The 21,440-nt window shown below is 49.0% G+C and overlaps 10 protein-coding genes across 10 annotated transcripts; 5 read left to right on the forward strand and 5 right to left on the reverse strand.

Annotated features, from left to right (window-relative positions):
• Nucleotides 1-413: 413 nt before the first annotated feature.
• Nucleotides 414-2,747, reverse strand: N7462_001901 (putative exonuclease; the record flags this gene model as incomplete). Its single annotated transcript, XM_057073627.1, has 3 exons — nucleotides 414-2,466; nucleotides 2,530-2,677; nucleotides 2,735-2,747. The coding sequence occupies 3 exons, from the start codon at nucleotides 2,745-2,747 to the stop codon at nucleotides 414-416; spliced, it is 2,214 nt and encodes a 737-aa protein (XP_056937268.1).
• Nucleotides 2,748-3,071: 324 nt separating this feature from the next.
• Nucleotides 3,072-3,719, forward strand: N7462_001902 (translation machinery-associated protein 16; the record flags this gene model as incomplete). Its single annotated transcript, XM_057073628.1, has 3 exons — nucleotides 3,072-3,243; nucleotides 3,299-3,383; nucleotides 3,437-3,719. 3 exons carry the CDS (start codon nucleotides 3,072-3,074, stop codon nucleotides 3,717-3,719), a joined length of 540 nt encoding a protein of 179 aa, XP_056937269.1.
• A 1,458-nt stretch (nucleotides 3,720-5,177) lies between these two features.
• On the reverse strand, nucleotides 5,178-5,825 carry N7462_001903 (uncharacterized protein; the record flags this gene model as incomplete). Its single annotated transcript, XM_057073629.1, has 1 exon — nucleotides 5,178-5,825. One exon carries the CDS (start codon nucleotides 5,823-5,825, stop codon nucleotides 5,178-5,180), a length of 648 nt encoding a protein of 215 aa, XP_056937270.1.
• Nucleotides 5,826-6,940: 1,115 nt separating this feature from the next.
• N7462_001904 (uncharacterized protein) lies at nucleotides 6,941-7,907 on the forward strand (the record flags this gene model as incomplete). The annotated part of the gene is made up of 2 exons (XM_057073630.1): nucleotides 6,941-7,236; nucleotides 7,304-7,907. The coding sequence occupies 2 exons, from the start codon at nucleotides 6,941-6,943 to the stop codon at nucleotides 7,905-7,907; spliced, it is 900 nt and encodes a 299-aa protein (XP_056937271.1).
• Nucleotides 7,908-8,634: 727 nt separating this feature from the next.
• Nucleotides 8,635-9,729, forward strand: N7462_001905 (MAM33 family protein; the record flags this gene model as incomplete). The annotated part of the gene is made up of 4 exons (XM_057073631.1): nucleotides 8,635-8,815; nucleotides 8,930-9,110; nucleotides 9,175-9,644; nucleotides 9,704-9,729. 4 exons carry the CDS (start codon nucleotides 8,635-8,637, stop codon nucleotides 9,727-9,729), a joined length of 858 nt encoding a protein of 285 aa, XP_056937272.1.
• Nucleotides 9,730-10,017: 288 nt separating this feature from the next.
• On the reverse strand, nucleotides 10,018-13,458 carry N7462_001906 (uncharacterized protein; the record flags this gene model as incomplete). Its single annotated transcript, XM_057073632.1, has 3 exons — nucleotides 10,018-11,021; nucleotides 11,086-13,324; nucleotides 13,378-13,458. The coding sequence occupies 3 exons, from the start codon at nucleotides 13,456-13,458 to the stop codon at nucleotides 10,018-10,020; spliced, it is 3,324 nt and encodes a 1,107-aa protein (XP_056937273.1).
• A 1,059-nt stretch (nucleotides 13,459-14,517) lies between these two features.
• Nucleotides 14,518-16,655, forward strand: N7462_001907 (uncharacterized protein; the record flags this gene model as incomplete). The annotated part of the gene is made up of 5 exons (XM_057073633.1): nucleotides 14,518-14,669; nucleotides 14,731-15,004; nucleotides 15,060-15,258; nucleotides 15,316-15,705; nucleotides 15,760-16,655. The coding sequence occupies 5 exons, from the start codon at nucleotides 14,518-14,520 to the stop codon at nucleotides 16,653-16,655; spliced, it is 1,911 nt and encodes a 636-aa protein (XP_056937274.1).
• A 219-nt stretch (nucleotides 16,656-16,874) lies between these two features.
• N7462_001908 (DNA primase subunit PRI1) lies at nucleotides 16,875-18,532 on the reverse strand (the record flags this gene model as incomplete). The annotated part of the gene is made up of 3 exons (XM_057073634.1): nucleotides 16,875-18,009; nucleotides 18,076-18,285; nucleotides 18,342-18,532. 3 exons carry the CDS (start codon nucleotides 18,530-18,532, stop codon nucleotides 16,875-16,877), a joined length of 1,536 nt encoding a protein of 511 aa, XP_056937275.1.
• Nucleotides 18,533-18,633: 101 nt separating this feature from the next.
• Nucleotides 18,634-19,110, reverse strand: N7462_001909 (uncharacterized protein; the record flags this gene model as incomplete). The annotated part of the gene is made up of 1 exon (XM_057073635.1): nucleotides 18,634-19,110. One exon carries the CDS (start codon nucleotides 19,108-19,110, stop codon nucleotides 18,634-18,636), a length of 477 nt encoding a protein of 158 aa, XP_056937276.1.
• A 1,038-nt stretch (nucleotides 19,111-20,148) lies between these two features.
• On the forward strand, nucleotides 20,149-21,235 carry cspA (putative cell surface protein; the record flags this gene model as incomplete). The annotated part of the gene is made up of 2 exons (XM_057073636.1): nucleotides 20,149-20,515; nucleotides 20,571-21,235. The coding sequence occupies 2 exons, from the start codon at nucleotides 20,149-20,151 to the stop codon at nucleotides 21,233-21,235; spliced, it is 1,032 nt and encodes a 343-aa protein (XP_056937277.1).
• Between the last annotated feature and the right edge of the window lie 205 nt (nucleotides 21,236-21,440).

A 21,440-nucleotide genomic window follows, 5' to 3' on the forward strand; every position in this document is an offset into this window, starting at 1 on the left:
ACTCGGCCGCTTCCTAGGAAACGGATCTCCGACCGCCTGCTATATCTAGCATTCTGCCGGGCTGATCGGACACAGCCCACTTTGAGACTCGTCTGGATCGGGTCTAGCGTGGGGCGACTTAAAGTCCGCCCCACCGCCCGTTGCCGCCCCAGCCTCCAGATTATCGCCTACGTCGATGGCTTCATGCACAGACAAGATCACATCAACCGTGTTAACCGCTAAATGAATTGTTGACAGAAAGACCCTAGAAATGCATATGCGAATGATAGTAATAGAAATATGACATCCACTCCCTCCTCGCGTTCAGAAAAAATATGGCAAGCCCATCGGCCAACAAAATAGACGCCCCATGATTGATGCTGTGTACTCCATTTGATCCAATGCTCCATACCCATGATCACCAAATGCGTATTTCACTGAGCAGTGAAAGAGAAACGCTTCAGATCCAAAGGTGTAGTCTGTCCCAAGATGCTGTGGTCTATCTCTTCTTCATCCTCGCTGTCAGGAATGATCAAGTCCTCACTACCTTGTGCAGTGTTAACTTCGCAAGAAAGCTGTTCAAATGTATTGGATTCCATCTGATCCGTGTCGTGCTTCAACGGAGTGACTCGTAGTTTTGTGGGAAAATTGATTGTGTGCGATCGAGTGAGTGCTGTCTGGCCCATGCGTTGCAATGGGGTCAGACGCTGCCGCTGAACGACTTGTGTTTGGTTAGCCACCGAGGATGATGTTCTGGGAGATGTAAACAATGCAGGCTTGTGTACTGTCCGGATAACCGGGATTCTAGACGCAGTCGGACGGGGTATCGCGGACTCCTTTGGTCCAGACTGAAAAGTGAATTGGGAGGTAATTGTAGAATTTTGACGCCGAACATGATATTGAAGAGCAAGGTCAAACGAGGTATCCTTGCATGGCTGACTCGTCTTTGAACCCTTGTCATCTTCGGTGGAGGGTGGACCATCCACGGTCTGGGGAATCGAAGGGTACTTGTCTCCACTATCCCCACTGTGGTTCACATCTGGTTTCTGTGTGATAGTCTCCACAGTCTCCGACTGTGAATCTGGTTCGGGGATATTGCAAAAAATATCCTCTGCCACCTCGTCAGAGAAAACATCAAGTGTTGACTTCCGCTGTTTTTTTGTGCGGGACGCTTTCTGTCCACTAGGGCTACCTTGATCGGTGCTAGCCGCAAAAAATCGACTACGAGCGCTAGGTCGAGCAGGCAGTTGATCGTCCTCGGTTTCAGAGCATAATCTTTGCCTCTTGATAGGCTGTAGAGTGGATGATCTCGCTGTTTGCGCCAAGAACGTATTGCGTTCAACACTCCGCACCATGGGACTGAGGCCTTGGTCTGAGAATGCCCGCAGCGGTGTTGATCTCATCGTATTAGAGCGTAAGGGAGCCGAATTGGGCTGCCAGGAGTTGTTCACATTCCGTTCCAGCAGCCGCTGTTGGCTCGGAGACGGTGTCAAGCTGTTGGGATCCAACTCCGCCAACGGAGTTCGCTTCGGTGTGAAGAACGAACTGATGGGCTTGCTGGGCTTCAGCTCTGAAGAAGATCCTAGGGTTTGACGGCGACTTATTGCCAGGGGCAATTTACCTGCAGTCAAAGGCTTCATCTGAATAGGCTCCTTGGTTGTAGGGTCCAAATCTCCGCTTGCAACGCCAGCCGCAATATGAGCTTCCACATCACTGCCGATAAAAGGCAGTTCGTCCAAGTTCACACCATCTTCGGGGGCCATCAATGGGACCAGCTTTTGAGCATTGGGACAGAACACACGCTGGTAAAGGAAGGTAAGCTCAGCTTGTTCAAACTTGGCAAGATAGTCCGCGGGAACCTGCAAGTGGCTCTCAAATTGTAGCATGCGAAGAGCTTTCTCTACTGTCCGATGTTTGCGTATGCTTCGATATGCAGTTTTCAATCCCATCTTTGGGATGTTAGCCAAGTAGTCACAGCCGCTCAAAATGCACATTCGTCGAAAATCAGCATCAGTCCAACCGACCAGGCTGACCTCGCGGCATGCTGTAAAATCTGCCCGATTGATCTCAATGCAATCACCATGCTGATCTAGCTTTGATAAAAGTCTCTTGGCGCCAAATACCAACAAGTCAGAGTCTTCTGAGATAATACCATCAATGATACCCTGCTGTTCAAGGTACACCAACTGGGCATCTGCCTCATAGGGCGCCACAACATATTGTACATTCATCTTCTTCAATTCTTCGATCAGTTGTCGAGCCATGTAAGGAGTGACGTCGACAGCCTTTTGGAACTCTTGGTAAGCTTCGGGCATTCTGCCTTTCCGCTGCAGCTCCAGACCCAAGGCTTTGCTCTCCTGACGTCGTTGATGTCGGTCTTGCTCTGTGCCCGCTTTACTGGGAAGATTATCGCCATCGAATACAAGGTATGGGGTGACACCGAAATAGAGAAGCATGCGGACTCGGTGAAGAACGAAATCAAGATGTCTAGAGCGAATTCAGCTTTTGTGGACGCTCACATGTAATACACTTGGTGGATGGGTGAAGTACCTCCTTGTTGGTCGTTCCAAGACCAAATCCACCGAGCAGGCGACCGTACCACGGTGGAGCCATCCATAAGCGTCAACACCAAGAGTCTGTCCGCTATATTTCTTCAAATGACATGGCTTTTGGATTGACTTTAGCAGACCGTGAAGTCCTAGGTTTATGAAGCGAATTAGCTCCCTTTCTTGGCCAGTCCAGGGGGAGGGCATACCTTTGATACCCATGGTGGGCACCGTTCAAGGAACAGGCGGGTCCTCGTATCGAGTCAAGAAGGAATAACATGCGCTTCCAAAACCCACAGAGGACCAACGCGTGGATAAGTCAAAAGATGAAGAAAGGACCAAAGGGACGAGGATTTACCAAGTAAATACCTCCATCGCCTGTTAGTGGAATGTTTGTTCTCGTTTGTTCCCCTCGACGCGCAGACGCGATGCATGGCGTTTTAGGGAAGGCGGTGATTAAGCCGTCACCGCCCGATTCTGCAGGCGCCCAAAAAATAATTGTCGGCGGGCCGCGCAGCAGGAAACTACGATAGCACAATCTCAACCATGCCTCGTACTCTTCAGAAGGTGCACAAGCACATTGCTAAGAAGCGTCATGGTGTGGTCGACTCACTCCATGAAAATAGTCGAGATGCCCGACGTTTGCGCCGTGCTGGCGCCCGGGACGACCGTCTGTCCCGCCATACGGCGATGGTGCTGAAAGCTCGCCAACCTTACAGTGAGAACCAGTGTCTCGATTAGCGATTGCAAACTATTTTCTGATCAATATGCAGTGGACCGAATTGAATATTTCCACGAAGCCGTTCAAGCCATCGACCAACCGCTATCCGATGCCGAGCTGGCGGAGATTGTCACACAGTACGTGCAAAACTCTACATTGACTTTATTATCTCGGACCTAATACCATGCAGATGCATCAACCGAGACGCAGAGGAGCTCGAGAAACTTCAACAAGAGCGTCGAAAAGGCCGCCCCCCGATTAAACGTGAAGAGGCGTTGACACAGCGGACAGAAACGGAGCAGAAGGAGTTCAAGACTGGGTTCTGGGTGCCTGAATTGGGCGACGCGGATGTACTCCATGCATTGAAGCACTGGAATGGCGAATGGACAGGTCTCAGCTCTATGAAGTTCTGCCGCCTGACTCAAGATGGCGTGAAGCAATCCTCGAGCTTTCCGCCCAAGGGCATGTCATGATGATTTTAAACATCCTCTCTATTTCTTCTGCTTGTTTTCTTCTCTCCGGTGTAACCGAGTGGACAATTGGCGCATATGGGATACATTGGTTCTCTCTCTTTCCATCGTATGAATATTCTTTATCATTGATGAACTGTTAAAATATTTTGTCATGTTACATACAAAAATACTCCCCAAATTCCCATCGAGGAATTATCAGAATTATCGACTTTGATTTTGATCATCCTACAGTAAATGTGTTGAGATAGCGTATCAAAGAAAGCGATACGCCGATCAATAGTTAATTGAATGCTTCGCACGCGCTTCTAAATAATGTACATGTTTTATATTACGACAGAAAATACTTTCTGTTTGAAAAGTCTGATGAGACAGTTTGGACACTTGAGCAATGGAAGGATAGCCAAGACGTTTTTTTTGGTCCTGAAGATACACTGCCAATTTTCGGTCGTTTTGTATAGGTCTCTTTGCAATGGTTAGCGCCGATAACAAAGTCTAGCAAAGAGGGGCTTGTTTTTCACCCATCCATACGTCATATCATCGGCAGACGGGGGTTGATCCCAGGCCTGGGGCTCGGAGGTGTTGGGTTGGTTGGTGGGCATCTGTTGGAACCATTAAATTTCTCCTGGCAGATTTTAGAATTAGCATGGTGACCACATCATGAAGCTTGGCATATCTCCCAACGAATGAGAAATCGTTTGCGAGTCTCATCTCCGACCAACAAAGTGGATACTATCTTCATGCTGTAGCATGGAAGTACGAATCATGAATCGCTTGGGGGAGAGAAACAAGGCAAAAATGTCCGAAGTGAGTTCAAAACCGCTCTTCTTTAATTGATTGGCAGTCACTATTCTGTGGAATGGTGCACTACACGGTCTGTTCTCTAACCCTTTTGAACGATATACCTTTGAGATGTCGTCGTAATGTGAAATCACATTACGACAACATCAAATCCTGTGGTCAATATTTGAAATGAGATTATGACAGTATCACAATTGAGCTTGCCATGTACGGGGCCATACGGATGAATGAATGACTGAGAAAGTTTCCGGAATTCGAGATGCCTAGTTTGGCCAGCTTGTGGTCGGACCTGGCCCCGGGGGCTGGCACCTATCTCGTGATCTGGCTGGCTACTATTGAAAAAAAAAATTTCAATTTCAAACTAAGATAGTTATCACTGATCTAGCAGCTTACCATGCTAGGCTGGTTAGCTTGTACCTCCAATCAGTAAGTAGCAATGAAATTCAATATAGACGGGTCGTTGTATGGAATGGCAAGGGATCTAGAACGCCCAAGACACACTCCCTCTATCAATTAGGAAAAATAACCAAATTTAATATGCTATATTACTGAGCCTGTCGGGATATTAAATTTTATTGTTCCGTATGCAGATCTCATTAAGCAGGTCTCAAAATCATTTCATAGTTACTCCAGACGCAGATAGATCATTAGTCAATGATTTTATCCTCCCATAAATCCATCATACTCCTCAGAATCCGAGTTCCCGGCGGCCGTGTGTTTCCTTTCATGAGAAGTCAAATCCATTCTAATTCCGTCAGAATGCTCGTTCGGATACTCCGCGCCCAGAAACCCATCAAACTCTTCAGCCTCTGCCGACGCTGAAATAACTTTCACAAAGCGACCTGCATCAAAAGGCTTCTTGAAATTCGTTTCTATTATTTGGGTCGAGGGAGGAGCCTCCAGAAATGCCTGTAATGACTCTTCGTCGAATACGATACATGTTCGGTATAAAGCGGGGTTATTGCGCCCCTCTCGCGCCTTCACCCAGGATTGAAAATGTAAACGAAGTGAATCTACCGATGCTCGATTGAACTGGGCTTGGTGGGCCATAACGATTGGCTGGTACTGGGCCCATATCTCGTTACAGGTAGTCGCGTCCGGAGCGTGTCGGATATCTCCCTGTGCCGTCGCGCATGGAGAGAACAATTCGTGTTTGATGGAGGAATTTAGAAGATCGAGGAATTGAGGGAAAGCACCGTCGGATTGAGAAGTGTAGGTAGTGCGGTAAATGACATAGCCCCAAGTTGCGCCATCTCGTACGGCTTCATGAAGCTGCTGGGTAGACCGAGCTAGCGAACCGAGAGTCATAGCGGGTGTTTCCCTGGGCGCGGAGATTGTGCGGTTTGAAGACGACTGAGGATTCTCAAAGAAGAGGAGAATAGTATTTAGGGATTTTTGATCATCGACCAAAGAACCACCGTGAATAATCTCATTAAGAAAAGCGATCGTGGAGTGTTCACTGTTTGGTATTCGTAGCCCTGGACTCGGGTTGCGAGTCTCCTCTCTTAACCGCCAAGATTACGCCTGTATGAAGCTAATCAAACCCATAGGCTAGCCGATAGCCGAGTGATAGGACATTATATTACTTCATGGCCCGATTGGCGCTGACAGAATCCCGGCTGTAAAAGGTGGGGCGAAAGACGGGCCCTTTCTCTGCAGTGTCTCAGCAAAGCGTCCACTGCGGTTAAGTCGAAGGGACTTGATCCATAGTTATCTTTTGATTGAGACGATGAATTCAACCCTGGGCCAGCTGCCAAAACAGAACCTGATTAAATTCCCCCCCACGGTAAGCTTCCGGCGTCCCATGGTGTTTGTTGGCGGGCACGGGGCCAGGGGCGGAGGGTCCCGAGGGTCCAGTGGGCCACCGCGAGGTGGAGCCCGGGGGGGACACGGGTGGGTTTGGCCCCGAAGAACCCCTGGATTTCCATGGTCGATGGGCATGGACAAGAGTCATGCATCGACAACATCGATTGGGCTTCCGGGGAGATTATGTTGGCTGGGATGATAGCCGGATATGCGCGGACCTATCGACCTCAGCTAGTTATGCGAGCTGCGTCACTACCGTTGCTTCGCTTCAACTACTCTAGATGTCAATCATTATCTCCAGTCTACTCCGTATGGTAATCGGGGTGGTGGGCCAGGGGGCCAAAAAACCACCCATCATAGCACGACCCCCCATCGCACTAACTGCTTCTTTACCAGTCGTTTGTCACAGCTTGGCGAAGCGCAGCCGTGGAAGCAGTTGATCGCCTTGGAAATGAAGAGTCTGTGCGACGGAGGGGTACTCAGGAGAAGAATGGCTTCCTGTTTTGTGGATTTTTGAACCTTTGTTCTTCAATATTACGAGCCTATTTCCTGCCATTCTCTTCTCTTCCCTCCCCCCAGTGGCGGTGGTTTAATAGGGTTCGACTTGACAATCCACCATGGCGACCACCACCAGCACCAGCACGGCCAATATACCACTGACCACCCAATTCGTTCCGCCTTCATCCTGTGAGAGTGTACACTGGGTTTCCTCAGATTGCCAGTTGAGCACATGTTTGGGCATCTACAATATTGTGCGCGACACCGCGACGGATTGTTATCCATCCGGCTGGGCAAAAACGGCCACAACTTTTTCCCCGGGGTTGATATGCCCGAGTGGCTATTCGATTGCTCTTCAATCCTCCAGCGTGCTCGGTGCAGCCCTAACGGAGACCTATGGAACATGTTGTCCCAGGTAAGATGGTTACAGTATCGGATGCGCGAACACACAGGCAGAATCTGACCTGGACTCTCCTCTCTAGTGGCTTCGAGGTAGTGACCGAAAATCGTGAGGCTTGGTACAGCCTAGAGCCTTGTGTCATGACCAGCCACGATCCTACCGCTATAACATATACCGTTCTCGGCGTCACCCCGACGACAACCACCACAATCACCTATTCCACCCCGATTATACATGCGATTCCAGTCGGACTAGTATGGCAGTCATCAGACCTTTCCTCGGCATCAACGGCCGCCTTGACCGCCGCGTCGACAGCCGCGTCGACAGACGCATCAACAGCCGCCTCAACGGCCGCATCGGCAACAACAAATACCGCGGTCGCTACTTCTTCATTATCAGATTCGGCAGCAGATTCTTCAGCAGGGAGCAATTCAGGTTTAACGACTGGTGCGAAAGCGGGCGTTGGGGTAGGAGTCTCCATTGGGGTAATCTTGATCGCGGTTCTCTGTTGGATCGGCTTCTGCGTTCGACGGAAACGAAATCAAAATCCCACGCCACCGGGCGAGGATCTACCAATTCGCCATCATAACGATGTTCCCGCTGAGCTGCCTGGGACATCACCTACGGACTGGAGTGTGGAGCTCTCCGGAGACTATACAAAGAAACATGAGCTGCATAGTCCTTAAGTTAAGAGTGGATGAATGCAATAGATAAAAATTTGGTAATTAATGTTGACTCGATCGGCCTTGGGCCTCGATTCAATTTGATGGAATGGAAGGCTATCAAGGGCCTTATACCTGTACAGTACCTAGTCACGCCGGATAATTCAGCGAAACCACCTATGCAACCATGCGTATAGTATATGGTTAGTAGCTTTCTCAATCAAGTACAAACTTACATAATGAAAGGGGATCTCGTTGAAATTTCGAGCAAAAAAACACACCAAAGTGAGCAGTGCATCAACAAAGGTGTGGCATGAGATTGGCTGCCACCCCTTTTTTTATTGTATTATTTGGCATTGCAGAACGAGAGACCAAATTACTTCAATAGGTCAAGTTTTGGGGCAAATCAGTCGGTTCATCATGATATATATCGTCCACCTTTGTTACTTTCAAAGCTCTCATTATGTTTACCAAGCCATTCACGACCTCACGCACAGATTTTTCAAAAGCTGTATTTTCATAATGGAAGGACTTGCAAACGCATTTCCAGTATAGCTTTAATCATTACCTTGGAGCATATCCAGATCGCTGTGGGGAAACCAGCTTCGTCAGATCTGCAGACCCAAGTTAGGCGGTGCCAAAAAAAAACGCAGGTCTTGGCATTCGCATCATCGGATTAGCTCGGCCGGATCCTTTCCTCAAAAGCTTTCTCCATCAAACCTCAACCGGATTTCCCCCATTCACCGTCACAATGCTGTCCCTTCGTGCCTTTTCTCGCTCTGTTCCGCGTCTGTCGCGCACTGTCGCTCGGACTTCTCTTCGCCCGGCCGTTCTGCCCAAGACTGCTTTCGTGCAGCCCTGGAAGCAGGCCTCCAAGCCCGCCTACGCTGCCTTCTCAACTTCCACCATTCGCCGCGAGCCCGCCGCTGAGAGTAAGTGAAACAGCCTTGCGTTTATGTGAAGAGAATGGACCGACTGTTTTGGAAACCTTTTCCGATGATACTCGTGCTCCGAGGAGATACGCTAATGCCTGAGGTCTGGCTTAGGTGACGTTGAGCTTATTGCTAAGCTGGAAGAGGAGCTGAAGCATGAGAAGGCTTCTGGCCAAGAGGATGCTCGCGAGCAGCAGGCCAGCATTGACTACACTTTGCAGACTGGCGAGTGGAAGGCTAAGGATGTTGAGGGTGAGCAGGAGGTTGTCTTGACCAAGACTTTCGGCAACGAGACGTTAGTATATTTGGGTTTCTTTATGGCAGTCTGTGCAATACTAATACGTCGTCGTTTTCCATAGAATCCGTGTCACCTTCACCGTCGCTGATATCAACAACCTCGCCGAGGACCCCATGGACGAGCTCACCGACGATGCCCTGGGCGACGAGGGCGACTTCCAGAGCCAGAACAAGCCCGCTGAAGGCGAGGACGAGATTCTGCCCCCTACCTTCCCGGCTCGTATCAATGTCACCGTTGAGAAGCCTAACAACGGTGCTCTCCTGATCCAGGCCGTTATCCAGGATGGTGACCTCCAGATCGAGGAGATCTCTCACTTCAAGAGCGCCGAAATTGCCAACGCACAGACTGCCGAGAAGGACTGGTCCCGCCAGAGCCTCTATGCCGGTCCCCCTGCCGAGAACCTGGACCCTGAGCTGCTTGCTTTCTGGGGTCGCTATCTCGAGGAGCGTGGCCTGAACATCGAGTTCCAGAACATGGTCACCGACTACATTGCCTTCAAGGAGCAGAAGGAATACGTTCGGTGGTTGGAGAGTAAGATCCTCACTTGACTCAGTTTGCGTGTGATCTGTCACTAACATAGCCCGTCATAGGTGTCCGCAAGTTCGTCGCGGCTTAAAATGTCTCTTCGGATTTATGCTACTTCTCCACCCCTCTCACCTTGACTCGCCTTTGGCTCTCTGAAAGTCTTTCACCTCATACCTTTAAGCTCTCAGCTCTGTATTTTTCTTCCTTTTTGTCATAGCCTATCAAGTGAATCGGTGTCCACCTTGGCGCTCCGAGCCTATCACCACCAAACATGTACCAATAACTCTCCACAATATATGAACAACGGATCGTTGAAATCACTCATGCGTTTTAAATGATATTTATCCTGCTCCCCAACATGATATATGCAAGTTCCACGTCATTCATAGTCTGATCCCGACTCAGCTCCAGACCACGCTCTGGCATCTCCCTTCCCCCGACCCTTTGAAGAAGAATACGCAGGGTTCGGACTAGATGATTCCCCTGGTCGCAGTGTTGGTCTCGGCCCATAACCAAAATCCACTCCCATTGGCATTTGCAGACCGGCAGGTTCTTCGATTGATTGCATTGCCATGCTCCTCCGTGGCACTGTAGGTCCCATTCCATATCGTGGACTGTGACTCTCAGGAGCCACAGGTATTTGGGACGGATACATTCCTTGCGGCGCACTCGTGTAGGCTCGAGTGTCCCAATCCTGCCCAATAGATATGCCTGGAAAGCCGTGGGGATGTTGAGGTATATTCCCAACACCGGTATCAATTTCGTAGTCCACCGTAAGATGCTCGTGCATTGGCGATTGCCGTAGTCGAGAAACATGGTCGGCACGATTACCTTGCTCCAGAGCAAGTTCTGCTTCAGTCTTTCCCACTGTCTCATGCATGTACATCTCAAAGTGGTGGCTCGTTTCGGCAACCGTCTTGAAATGTCTTGCCTTGAGTTCGCCTTGCAGACATTCGATTTCAGATGCCGATGCATTCAATTTCTTCAGCTTTTGCGCCGCCGAGCGGGCTTCGAATCGAGCTAGTGCTGCGGCGATCTGGAAAGCGTTCCGGATTTGCCGTCCGTTCCATCGACCCTTGCCATGTTGATGTTGTCTCCAGTAGCTAACCGCAAATTCTAGAATACTTTCTTCCTCCACTTTCAATGGCAGCTCCTTGAGAGTGTCCGAAGATCCCCTGCTCTGGATGTTCTTCAGTCGTTCGTTCTCAATCTTATTAAGCTGTTTCAAATTCATTTTCCAAATCTCTTTGGTCTGCTTTTCACTCAGTGGTGGATAATACAACTTGACGTGAATTCGGGACCTGAAGGCTTCGTCAAGTGTGCCCACTCGGTTCGTAGTGAGAAATAGGATCCCATTATAGTATTCGAGAATCCGTAGAAAAACTTCAAAAGTTGCCACCTATCAGCCTCGCACTCAGCAGCTCCAGTGTCAACACCCAGGACTCACCGGAAACCAATGCATTTCGCTTCAAATCCCATGTGGACCGTTGAGATAAGAAAACATCCGCCTCATCCAGCAACAAGACACAATCCCAAAGGTGAGCAAGTCTAAAAATCTCCTTAAGAGAAGTTTCCACATCTGAAGGCGAGAAGCCCAGGTCCCCACAGGTTATTGGAAACAGTGGTTTCTTTTTCGCTTGGGCAACGGCTTCTGCAGTACTTGTCTTGCCGACTCCAGGTACACCGTGCAAGAGAATAACCAGCCCACGTCCTTTGTTTCGAAGGGTGTCTTGGTTCAGACTGACCATTGTAGGGTCATTTTCGAAATCCTTTCGCTCAAAATGCACATCCACCAATGCATTTATCGTGTGCTTGTGCTCTTTTGATATAATCACACTTTTAAATGCCTCGCCTTGATTGACGATATATCTCAGGTTGCGTATGTCGACCGACACGAATTTCCGATCTTGAAGAGAATAGACAAACAACCGTCGGGGCAAGAGAACATAGTCTTGCTCGCCAACAGGGCCGGATGAAGATCTTTGATCCAGTATCTTGCGCTTATCTCGCCGCTCTTCAAGGAAGCGGTCGTTCTTGAGACTCGCGTTTCTTTCCAAAATATCGATTGACGTAGCAGTGTATATCTCGTCATCGGACTTCCAAGCAACAGCAGATCGGTCACGATCTGTCCATGTTACAATTGGGATGCTATCTGTCACCATATGATGAGATTCTTCGTCGTGCAATGCTGGGGCATGTGCAGATGTTGTCCATCTTGGGTGGGCCTTCAAGGCTTCAACAAAATCGACAATCACATCACTGTCAATATACTCTGGGTACTCGTGGTCCCCAAGAGTCCATCCTTTACACGACACAAACTGCTCTGCAATGTAACTTTGGAACAGTTTGCCTTGGTCGTACAAATCTTGTAAAATCTGAGCGTGGTTGAAAGCGAAACGTATGGGGTAGATGTCTAGCGACCGGATCTCTTTTTCACCTTCGAAGTAGGGTATCAGGAATTTCTGCTTCACTGGAACATAAGCCTCTCCATTAAAATCGATAAAATAACATCGCACTAAGACTTTGTCATCGTTCGAGTACCCCTCGGTGCCGTGATTTGGGTATCCGATCGAGTAGACTCTCATCACCCGTCGGCTCCTGGACGAGACGTCTCGTTTCAGGGAGGAGCTAGGGTCTGGCGCATCGGGATTGAAGACCAGCTCGCCAAGGCGAAAAAGATACCATATGTCATCGAATCGAATCCTGTGGGGTGGGATTTCACTGTTTGAGTTGTCGAATTGATGATAGAGGGGCATTAATTCCTTGTCGACAAAGTCCACGTATACTCGCATTGCCCGCAAGGCCTCGACACTGTCAACGATTTCGGCTGTGTGGGTGCCCTCCGAGTCGCTCCTATTTCGAAACTTGCGAATTTCTCTAGCTTTTCCATTCGCCGGGTCGCTTTCAAGAGGTGGCTTACTCGTCTCGTCGACTTGACTGCGCTCGGCTTCACCCCATTTAGTCTCCAGCTCAGCCAGGTATTGCTTCATGGTACTTTGATGGTAAATAAGAGGCTTGAATGGTCGGGCAAACGTTGTTACTTCCATTTTACGGTTGTAACAAATAAGATTGTTCAACATAATCAGAAGAGGCAGAGACCTTATTCGGATTCTGTAGGGAGAAAGCTTGTTCGCCGAAAGAGTTGTCTCTGATCTTAGTGACGGCTTATTATCATGGGCACTTAAACCATGGCTGGTCATGAAGAAGGGCATGTTCGGAACCTGGTCAGCAGCCAACCTTTGGGCTTCTTGGACATCGCGCCTAATATCAAACCCTGCCATGAGGACTTCAATAGCGTATTGATATTCATCATCTCTGAATTGATTCTTAAAGTCCTGATAGCCGATTCGACGTACTTGGGGAAGAATCGGAATGGTTGCGCTTTCGGACTCTTGTTTGCTATCCTTTGGTTGCTCTGCACTCAACGTATTCCTCTGGCTGCTTTTCTGATCAAGTTTCTGGAATTGCGCCTCGAGAGCTGCTAGTCTTTGTGTTGACTCTAGATGTTTTTTCTCCGATTCAGCTAGCCGTTGTTCCAGCACTTGTATGTATATTGATTCGCGCGAGGGATCTTGGGATGTGCCTATTTGCGGAGGAACGTGATACCCGGGAAATGGCTGATCGTTTCCAGACTCTGAGTCTGAATTACTGTCGTTTTCATTTCCGCGGCTTGAGTCAGAATCCGACTATAGTCCGGTTAATGATCAAACTGTGTTCCGAAGGATGGGGATAAATGTACTGCGACAGGCCGCGTGATTACACGTCTCCTCTGAGGATTTCCATGATTTCCACTTCGAGTAGGTGCAATTTGAATAGGCATCTTTGTACCGGGAGATTAGCGAATTATAAAATTAGAGTGATAGAGGATGGGGAGGTAATTTTGAAGCGAGATATGAGGTTCGCAGATAGATTAAGGGCGAAAAATGGGAGAAATTTATTATTGAAGCGTTTTGCTCTCGAGAACCCCCATCTTCATTCTATTACCGAGTTTCAGGACCAGTGGAAGACAAGGAGGCTGAAAAATAATGCATAATATTCCACAAAACTGCTCTTGTGGCAGCCGGAGATGGATTCCAATCTACAGGAAGTCTATGAATAAGAAATGAAAAATTGCATGGGCCAATCAACAGAGAAATAGCGAATGCATGCACTCGTATTGGGATCTCAGGCCACGGATATCACTACAACCTGTTTGGAATAAACCAGATTGGAGTATCCCTCTGCGTGACAAGGCAGAGAAGTCCCATGCATTCTTTTTTCGGTAGATGCACCAGCCAGCCGTCTGACACCCTCGGCACATGGGCTTGGATTGGGGCTGTACATGCGGCACGTAAGCATCAAATCCCTGTCTCTCACCCGGGTGAACTATGGACAGCAGTTTCTCATTAGATTTCTGCGGCTTAATGGGGCAATCCGCACATGTAGGATCTAATATCCGTGGTTTATTATCCATTCAATAACGGAGATTTATGAACGAAGCGGCGTTTTGTGGGGTGCGGGCGCCCGTGAATTCTGATTTCTGGGATCAAGAAAGGACGAGGCTGATTCATAAAAGTATGTGGCTTCGTGTTCACCTCTGATTAGTGAAACGAAATGTTATCCTCGGCACAGAAGCCTCAAAATTTCTCAATTACCGGGAACGTCATGGCTGTGCACAATCCTGTGATGATAGAGGGTCCAGAATGCTAACTTTATTATATTCGTAAGCTAAGAAGATCAGCATAACAAATCAAAAGTTCAAGCGTACAAGGTTTGAAATATGGCGGTATGATTTAGACAATGAAATATCACCAGCCAGCTTCTGTTCCCTACATCCCGATGTATCTTCCATAATCACTTTCCGCGATACAACGCAATTATCCTACGTACCCACCTTGAAATGAACAGGCTACGAGATAAAATCACCAACTACCAGGAGGAAATAGCCCAAAAGTTCATATCTGAAGAAGCGCAGAGCCATCATGAATCCTTTCAAACGCGCGGGTTCTTTGATAAGCGACAGCAACAATACATTCCCTGGGCGCCTCATCAGTATGTGAAAAATATCGTCTGATCGTCTTGAATTCAATAAATAGCTTACTATTAATTTTAGTGATCTTCAAATAGCCTTAGAGCGATATTTGGAACAGACACACCCAAACTCTCTATTCATATCCATCAAAGAGTGTGACTGGACAGATGTACTCGATGAAATGAGAAAAGCCGAAGAAGGGTACATTGCTAATGGCCGCGGACCGAAGAATCTCATTAGAAAGGGTATCAGGAAAGCCGGAGACTACACGCCTGCAATTAATCCCTGGCTCGACCTAGTACCAGGTGATAATTGGATGAAACCCCTAAGTGCTGGATTAAAGCTAGTCTTCATAGTGAGATTATTCTTTAAGCATTTTGATGGATAATGACATTGAACTTGGAATTTAGATTGCACAATCACAAGCAGATTATCGAGAAAAAATACTCTTGGCATTTAGAGAGTTTGTCACCATTCTCGACACAACTCAAGAAAAACGCCGACTTTTTCGTACCGACGCGAAGCTCCGGTCTTATGCGCTCGATATATATGAGGCGGTCTTATGCGCTATTACGAAGCTGGTAAACAAGTTGAACCACCGAAGCTGGAGTAAGTTAATTGGCACACAAGAAAGACACATCAATAATTTCTGATACTCTAATTCAGAAGAACGCACTACAGCTTTGCTCCTCGGGCCATTATCTTCAAAGGAAATTGATGAAATTGTTCAAGATGTGAACATTAAGCTCGAAAAATTTCGCAATTACCTCGATAATTTAAGAGATGAAAGGCTCGATTCGGTTTACAGGAATGTTACCTCGGGGAAGGCAGAGATTAGTGCAGTCCGGTTGAACACTAAGAATATTGAAATCGGTGTTCGTGGTATTCACAATGGCGTGAACAGCTTGGTGGCTCAAGCACAGGGCGACCGCCATAAAGTTGGCAGTATAGAGCTCGGAGTGCAGCAAATTAACGAGAAAATTGATCAACTCATCATGAATCACGCACTTGACGCAAAGACAGGGCTTTATCATCTTCTGGTAGATACGATTCGAGGTAAGTGGATTCTCTGCCTTGAAGTACAAAGTTCAAAATTCACCATTCATCTAGCCTATCAATCACAAAGCCTGGAAGATCACCAAATCAGCATACCTCGCTACCATATGTTGGAACTTCCACAATTTCTCGAAACATTACAGGTTCCACACCTTGGCCCAACTCAGGATCTAGAATACGTGGCTAGACAGAGCCTCAACTTTGAAGCTAAAGCTCAGATGCAGGCTCAAAACCTAACAAGAGCCCCCGAATTCCAAAGCTGGCTTATTTCAAGAAAATCCGATCTTCTCATAGTGGACGGAAATACAGATGGCCCCGCAAGGATATCAGCTCTATCGGCAGTGTGCGCAACTCTGATCATTGCCCTATTGAAGAGCGACAATCGACCTATCGTTCTCCATTTTTTCTGTGGCCAGCACACATCAACAATGGATAGCTTGAGTGGCCCAACCGGGCTCATGCGAAGTCTGATCACACAATTGCTATATTCTGCAAGGTCATTTAATATCGACTTCATCAACTCGCGAACGTATCGGGAATCCCTGGAAAGGCATTCTCTCCAGCATCTTTGTGACGCATTTAGCAAGCTTGTTGAGCAGCTCACGCTGGATAGAAACGTCTTCTGTGTCATCGATGGTATCTCGCTTTATGAGACAGATCTTTGGCTTGAAGAGCTTGCTTTTGTCTTCGAAAGATTGAACGACATCACCATAAATGAGCATTTACGGCCTGTATTCAAAGTACTATTCGCTAGCCCGTATGCTAGCCGGCAGCTAAGACACCGGGTCGCGCGATCACGGCATCTTGTTCTTCAGAGAGGAACATCTAATGGGGGCCTCATCTCTGAAATGTATATAGGAAGGAAAGCGGGCATGGTTGGTAGACACGAGATTCAGGATGCGGTCCCTTCAGACGGTGAAAGTTCTTCTGATGATTACAATTGGGAATGAGTCCATGAAGCTTGTACTTCAATTGGAGCCTCGATTCAAGAAAGAAAGAAAGAATGTAAATAAAGGTATCAAGGGAGTTACTCGGCGAAATATGTTCCTACATTAGTACCAGAGAACGCCTTCAGAAAAATACACAAAATTATCAGGGACAGTACACTTCTTGGCTGATCCTCATCGCAAAAAGGGCATAAGTTCATTAATGTCCGAGAGACAGGTCATTTAAAATTCCATCGGATCGGTCTTGATCGGAGGAGCAGTCTCTTCGCGCTCTCGCTTGCCGGCTCGTTCTTCCTTGAGCAATCCTGCAATGAAAGAGCGGAAGAAGTCGATGTATGGTTTCAGGCTTGTCTTTTCGTAGTCTTGAAGTTTGCGGCTACCTTTGATATCAGAACCATTCATCGCACTACCCTCCACGTCGGGCATCTCTGAATCAGCAGTAGCGGCAGGATTTTTCGCGTCGTATGCGTCGATTTCGGCCAAAAGATTCATGACCGTGGGAACAGATAGAGGGTCAAAATCCTCAGCTTTGGAAGGATCGATGGGAACACAAACCCGACCAGTGCCAGGGTGGATCACAAAGGGGCTTTTCAGCAAGTGAATCATTTTCTTACTGACCTCCGCATCGAGACGCGGATATGTATACTCCAGAACAATATCTTGTTTCGCATCTCGAAGGGTGGCGGTATTCAGAGTGCTGCTTTTGCCTGTTTTGGCAAGGGCATCGATATCTGCCCACTTGCTGGTACTCGGACGATCCGGGGACGAGTCCCATTTCCTTTTCAACGAGTCATTGAGAGACTTATCTGGAAGCAATGCTAAAAGCCTCTCGACTTGTTCAGAGCTGGCAAAGGTGTCTTGATCCACTAAAGTTGTCTGGGCGAAGTGGGTTTTGAGAATGTCAAGGCTGCGATTGATGTGAGGATGCAAAGGACGCTTGAGGTTGATTCTTTTTCCACTTTGTGATCCACCTTTCAGAATCTCAAGATACCCCGCAATTGCCCTTCGACGATCGTCTGGCAAATTGCGTGCGCGGGGGTCACACACCCAAGCGTGCGCACCACGACGACCCGAGTAAACCCAGAGGATATGCTCGAAACCGAAGTCTTCCCGCAGTGCAGCGTCGATTACCTTAATAGCCATAGTCACAAATGCCCAGCATTTGTGGCAGATATTTGCTTTCTGACAGCATGTTCGGATATCGTCGTAATCTGTCATATCTATATCGAAAACCAACTCTTTCGAGACTGGCTTCATCTGGCCTCCACGAAGGGTTTTGCGGTCACGAGGGTTGGTGCTGTATACGGGACCGATTTCGAAACGAGAAGGATTCATCTTAAGAATATCTTTCCGGAAACTGGAACCAATTGTATTAGATTGGAAGCTAGTCTGACAATGTGGACGGTTAAAGTCAGGATCTCACAGGTCTGCCGTGGGGTAGGACTGGTATCGCAGGTAGGCGTCGTTCTGCAAAGTCAAGGCAAACTCGCGGTTACCAAAGTCTCGTGTGGGAACGATTCCATGATTGAGCCACTGGAAAAGGTATCGAAAGGGGAAAAGACGTTGGTAGAATGCGAGCATGATATCAGTGTCGACGCCCGAGGGACCAGGGGCAGGGATACTGTCGCAAGAGCTCCGTCAGTGATTCAGAAATTCTTGAATTTATTGCAAGCTTTCCCCCTGACGTACCTGGTCGAAGCTGGAGAAGACTCCATCTTCACATCCTGCGGTGCACTGGAGGCCGGGAACTCCTCATCGTCATCGAACATATCCTCCAACTTTACCCCACCATTCTCGGCGGCCGTGTCAACGGGGGCGTCCGGAAGCTCCTCTTCATCCTTTCGACTGGCTGAATCAGTAGGTGATACTGAGTGCGGCATAATGGGCAATGGATCGTGAGATGACGATGAAGCAGAGCCCGAAAGGGAAGGAAAGCGACGCGTCTGCACGCGACGCGCCCTAAACCCTAGATCACGTGATATCAATCATCTTTCCGAAAGCGGACAACACGTCCTTCGATGGCTTCAAGGGACTTGACAGACCCCGAGAGCCGGTCAAAGTGATAGTTCCGAGTGTCAGCAAGCCACATAATGGGCCTGTCTTTGCCAGTGTCTCCCGTCTGGCTCTCGTCGGGCTTCCCCTTGCCGTTTGCGGCCAATCTCTCTGTGCCTGCCGCCCACCTAGAATCGCGAATGACCACAAGACTTCTTTCCTTTTGCCAAATGAGCCGAGCTGGCACCTGAATCCCACCTCCACCGAGCAGGTTTCTTTTCTCTTGAGCTCTATGGATCACTTCTCCGGCTTCGGTTTGGGTTGGGAGGGTCAACTTCTTCTCTGGGCAACCTCTGGCCTCACCGGTGGAGACCAGTCTAATCCGGCCAACTGAGTCCAATGGCCTCGTCATGGACAAACAAGTGGCATCCCGGCAATCAATCTCGATCAGGACACTGTTCGCCATGATTGAATTCAATCATTTTTTTTCTCAAACGTTTGAGTGGGCCCTCGTCGAGGGTGTTACCTTGACTCTGATCCCACATTCCTGAACGGTAGCAACCTCCAATTAGACAAACACGTCCACAGTCGACCAAGTGCTCTACATTCCTTAGTACCCAGGAAACACTCCGATTGGTACTTCCGGCTTGACGGTTGTTTTTGATAACTGCCGCTTGACGGCTCGAAAGACGTGGGTCTTGCGAGGAGGAGCTCTTCTCCCACGATCCAGAAGCCTCGATGATTGGCAGGTGAAGGATCTTGCATGCATTTGATCGTCTGCATCGCAGTGGGGCTTTGTGCCTTCAGTTCCTTTCTGATCTGCTCCGCTTCTGGCTCAAGTCCCTCGTCACAACTTGTTTTCAGCTATGCAGGTCCTTCAAATTCAACCTCACGCTGGCCATTTCCAATGTATTTACACAATGACCACCCTTGATGCTATTCTCTTTCCCTGAATTTTATCGGGAAGCTGGCCACTGAAGCTTTCGGGAAATTGATCGGCACAATCTGACATGAAAAATGTTCCGTTCTTCTGGCTTCTCTCAATCTCGTAGATCATGAATCGGAAGATCTCGACGGCTGCGAAGCAAACCGATTGCCGCATTGGGAATTCACAGTGGACCCTCGATGCACTCCATGCCCAAGTGATACAACACGATGTCACGTTTGCATTCCGGATCGTTAACTGGATGTATCATGACCCATATTTTTTTCTCCTATGCCTGTCCATCGGTGCCTCTGCCACCCACGGATCCGCTGTCACTGTTCCTGCGTTCGGCCAGAGATAGCGGGTTATGGATTCAGGTCAGCCTTTGCATCTCCTGGACACAACCATGGCAGCCTCATCTCCGTCATGACTGAGTCGGGTTCCTGGCTCATCGAAAAGTGCATATAAACCGGCAATCGCTCTGTCCTGGGGAGCTCTTCTTTCCTCCACCTTCTCTATCAACTTCACTCGTTTGAACTTCTCAAGATTTTTATTACCAAAAACTTTCAATCTCTCGAAATGGTCAACGCTATTACTCTCCTGGCTCTTGCCAGCCCGGCCTTTGCTGGTGTGATGCAGGCTCGCGGCGAGGAGTTCATCCGCCCTATTGCTGAGAGCAAGTCCGTTGCTGAGAGCAAGGCCGTGTCTTGGTCTCACTCTGCTGAGGGTGGTCACTCGTGGACTACCCCCTGCACCACCTCGACTAGCACTAGCTCTACCCCCACCTCGACTCACCACTCCACCACCCCGTGCACCACGTCTACCAAGACTACCCCGACTCACCACAGCACCACCACTCCGTGCACCACTTCTTCCAAGCCCCCTCACACTCCTGTGAAGCCTGGTACTACCAAGACCATTACTATTGTGACCACGACCTGCCCTGGTAAGCTCTCTACCAACGTTTATGATAGTTGAACCTCTGTGCTCATATATCCCAGTCACCTCGTCGACCGTCACCTCCGGTACCTCCACCTGGACTGTCCCGGTCACTCAGACCAGCACCATCACTCTCACCAAGACCACTGTCTGCACCCTGTGTGAGAACGAGAAGCCCGTCACCTTCCACAACGCTACTTCCGTCGCAACCCAGGGCCCCACTGCCCCCGTTGTGCAGACCACTCCCGTTGTGCAGACCACTCCTGTTGTTGTGCCTCCCCAGTCTACTCAGCCTGCTGTCTCCCAGCCCGCTGAGTCCCAGCCCGCTGCCTCCCAGCCTGCTGTCTCCCAGCCCGCTGAGTCCCAGCCCGCTGCCTCCCAGCCTGCTGCTTCCCAGCCCGCTGCTTCCCAGCCCGCCGCCTCCCAGCCCGCCGAGTCCCAGCCCGCCGCTTCTCAGCCCGCCGCTTCTCAGCCCGCTGAGTCCCAGCCCGCCGCCTCCCAGCCTGCCGAGTCCCAGCCCGCTGCTTCTCAGCCTGCCGAGTCTCAGCCCGCTGCTTCTCAGCCCGCCGAGTCCCAGCCGGCCGAGTCCCAGCCCGCTGCCCAGCCCTCTACCCCCGCCGAGTCTCAGCCCAGCTCATCTAGCGTCCCCTTCACTGGTGCCGCTTCCAGCGTCAAGCCTGCTGCTGGCCTGCTGGCTGGTATTGTCGGCATGATGGCTCTTCTGTAAATTGGATGCTAGCCATCAAGGCCAGTATATTTACCATGAGCTTTCATGTTGAATAGCTGATCAAAAAAAGCCCCTGCTTTTTAGCTTTTTCCGATCTGTGTGGTGCGGATCAAAAAAGTTGGAGACTCGGGTCAATCGATTTTCTTGTGCTTTTGGCCATTAGTGCGTGTCGATTATAGACCCGCTTGGTCTTCTTCCCGCCGGA

Source organism: Penicillium macrosclerotiorum, assembly GCF_028827735.1.
Source record: "Penicillium macrosclerotiorum strain IBT 26536 chromosome Unknown utg000002l_segment0_segment0, whole genome shotgun sequence".
NCBI lineage: Eukaryota > Fungi > Ascomycota > Eurotiomycetes > Eurotiales > Aspergillaceae > Penicillium > Penicillium macrosclerotiorum.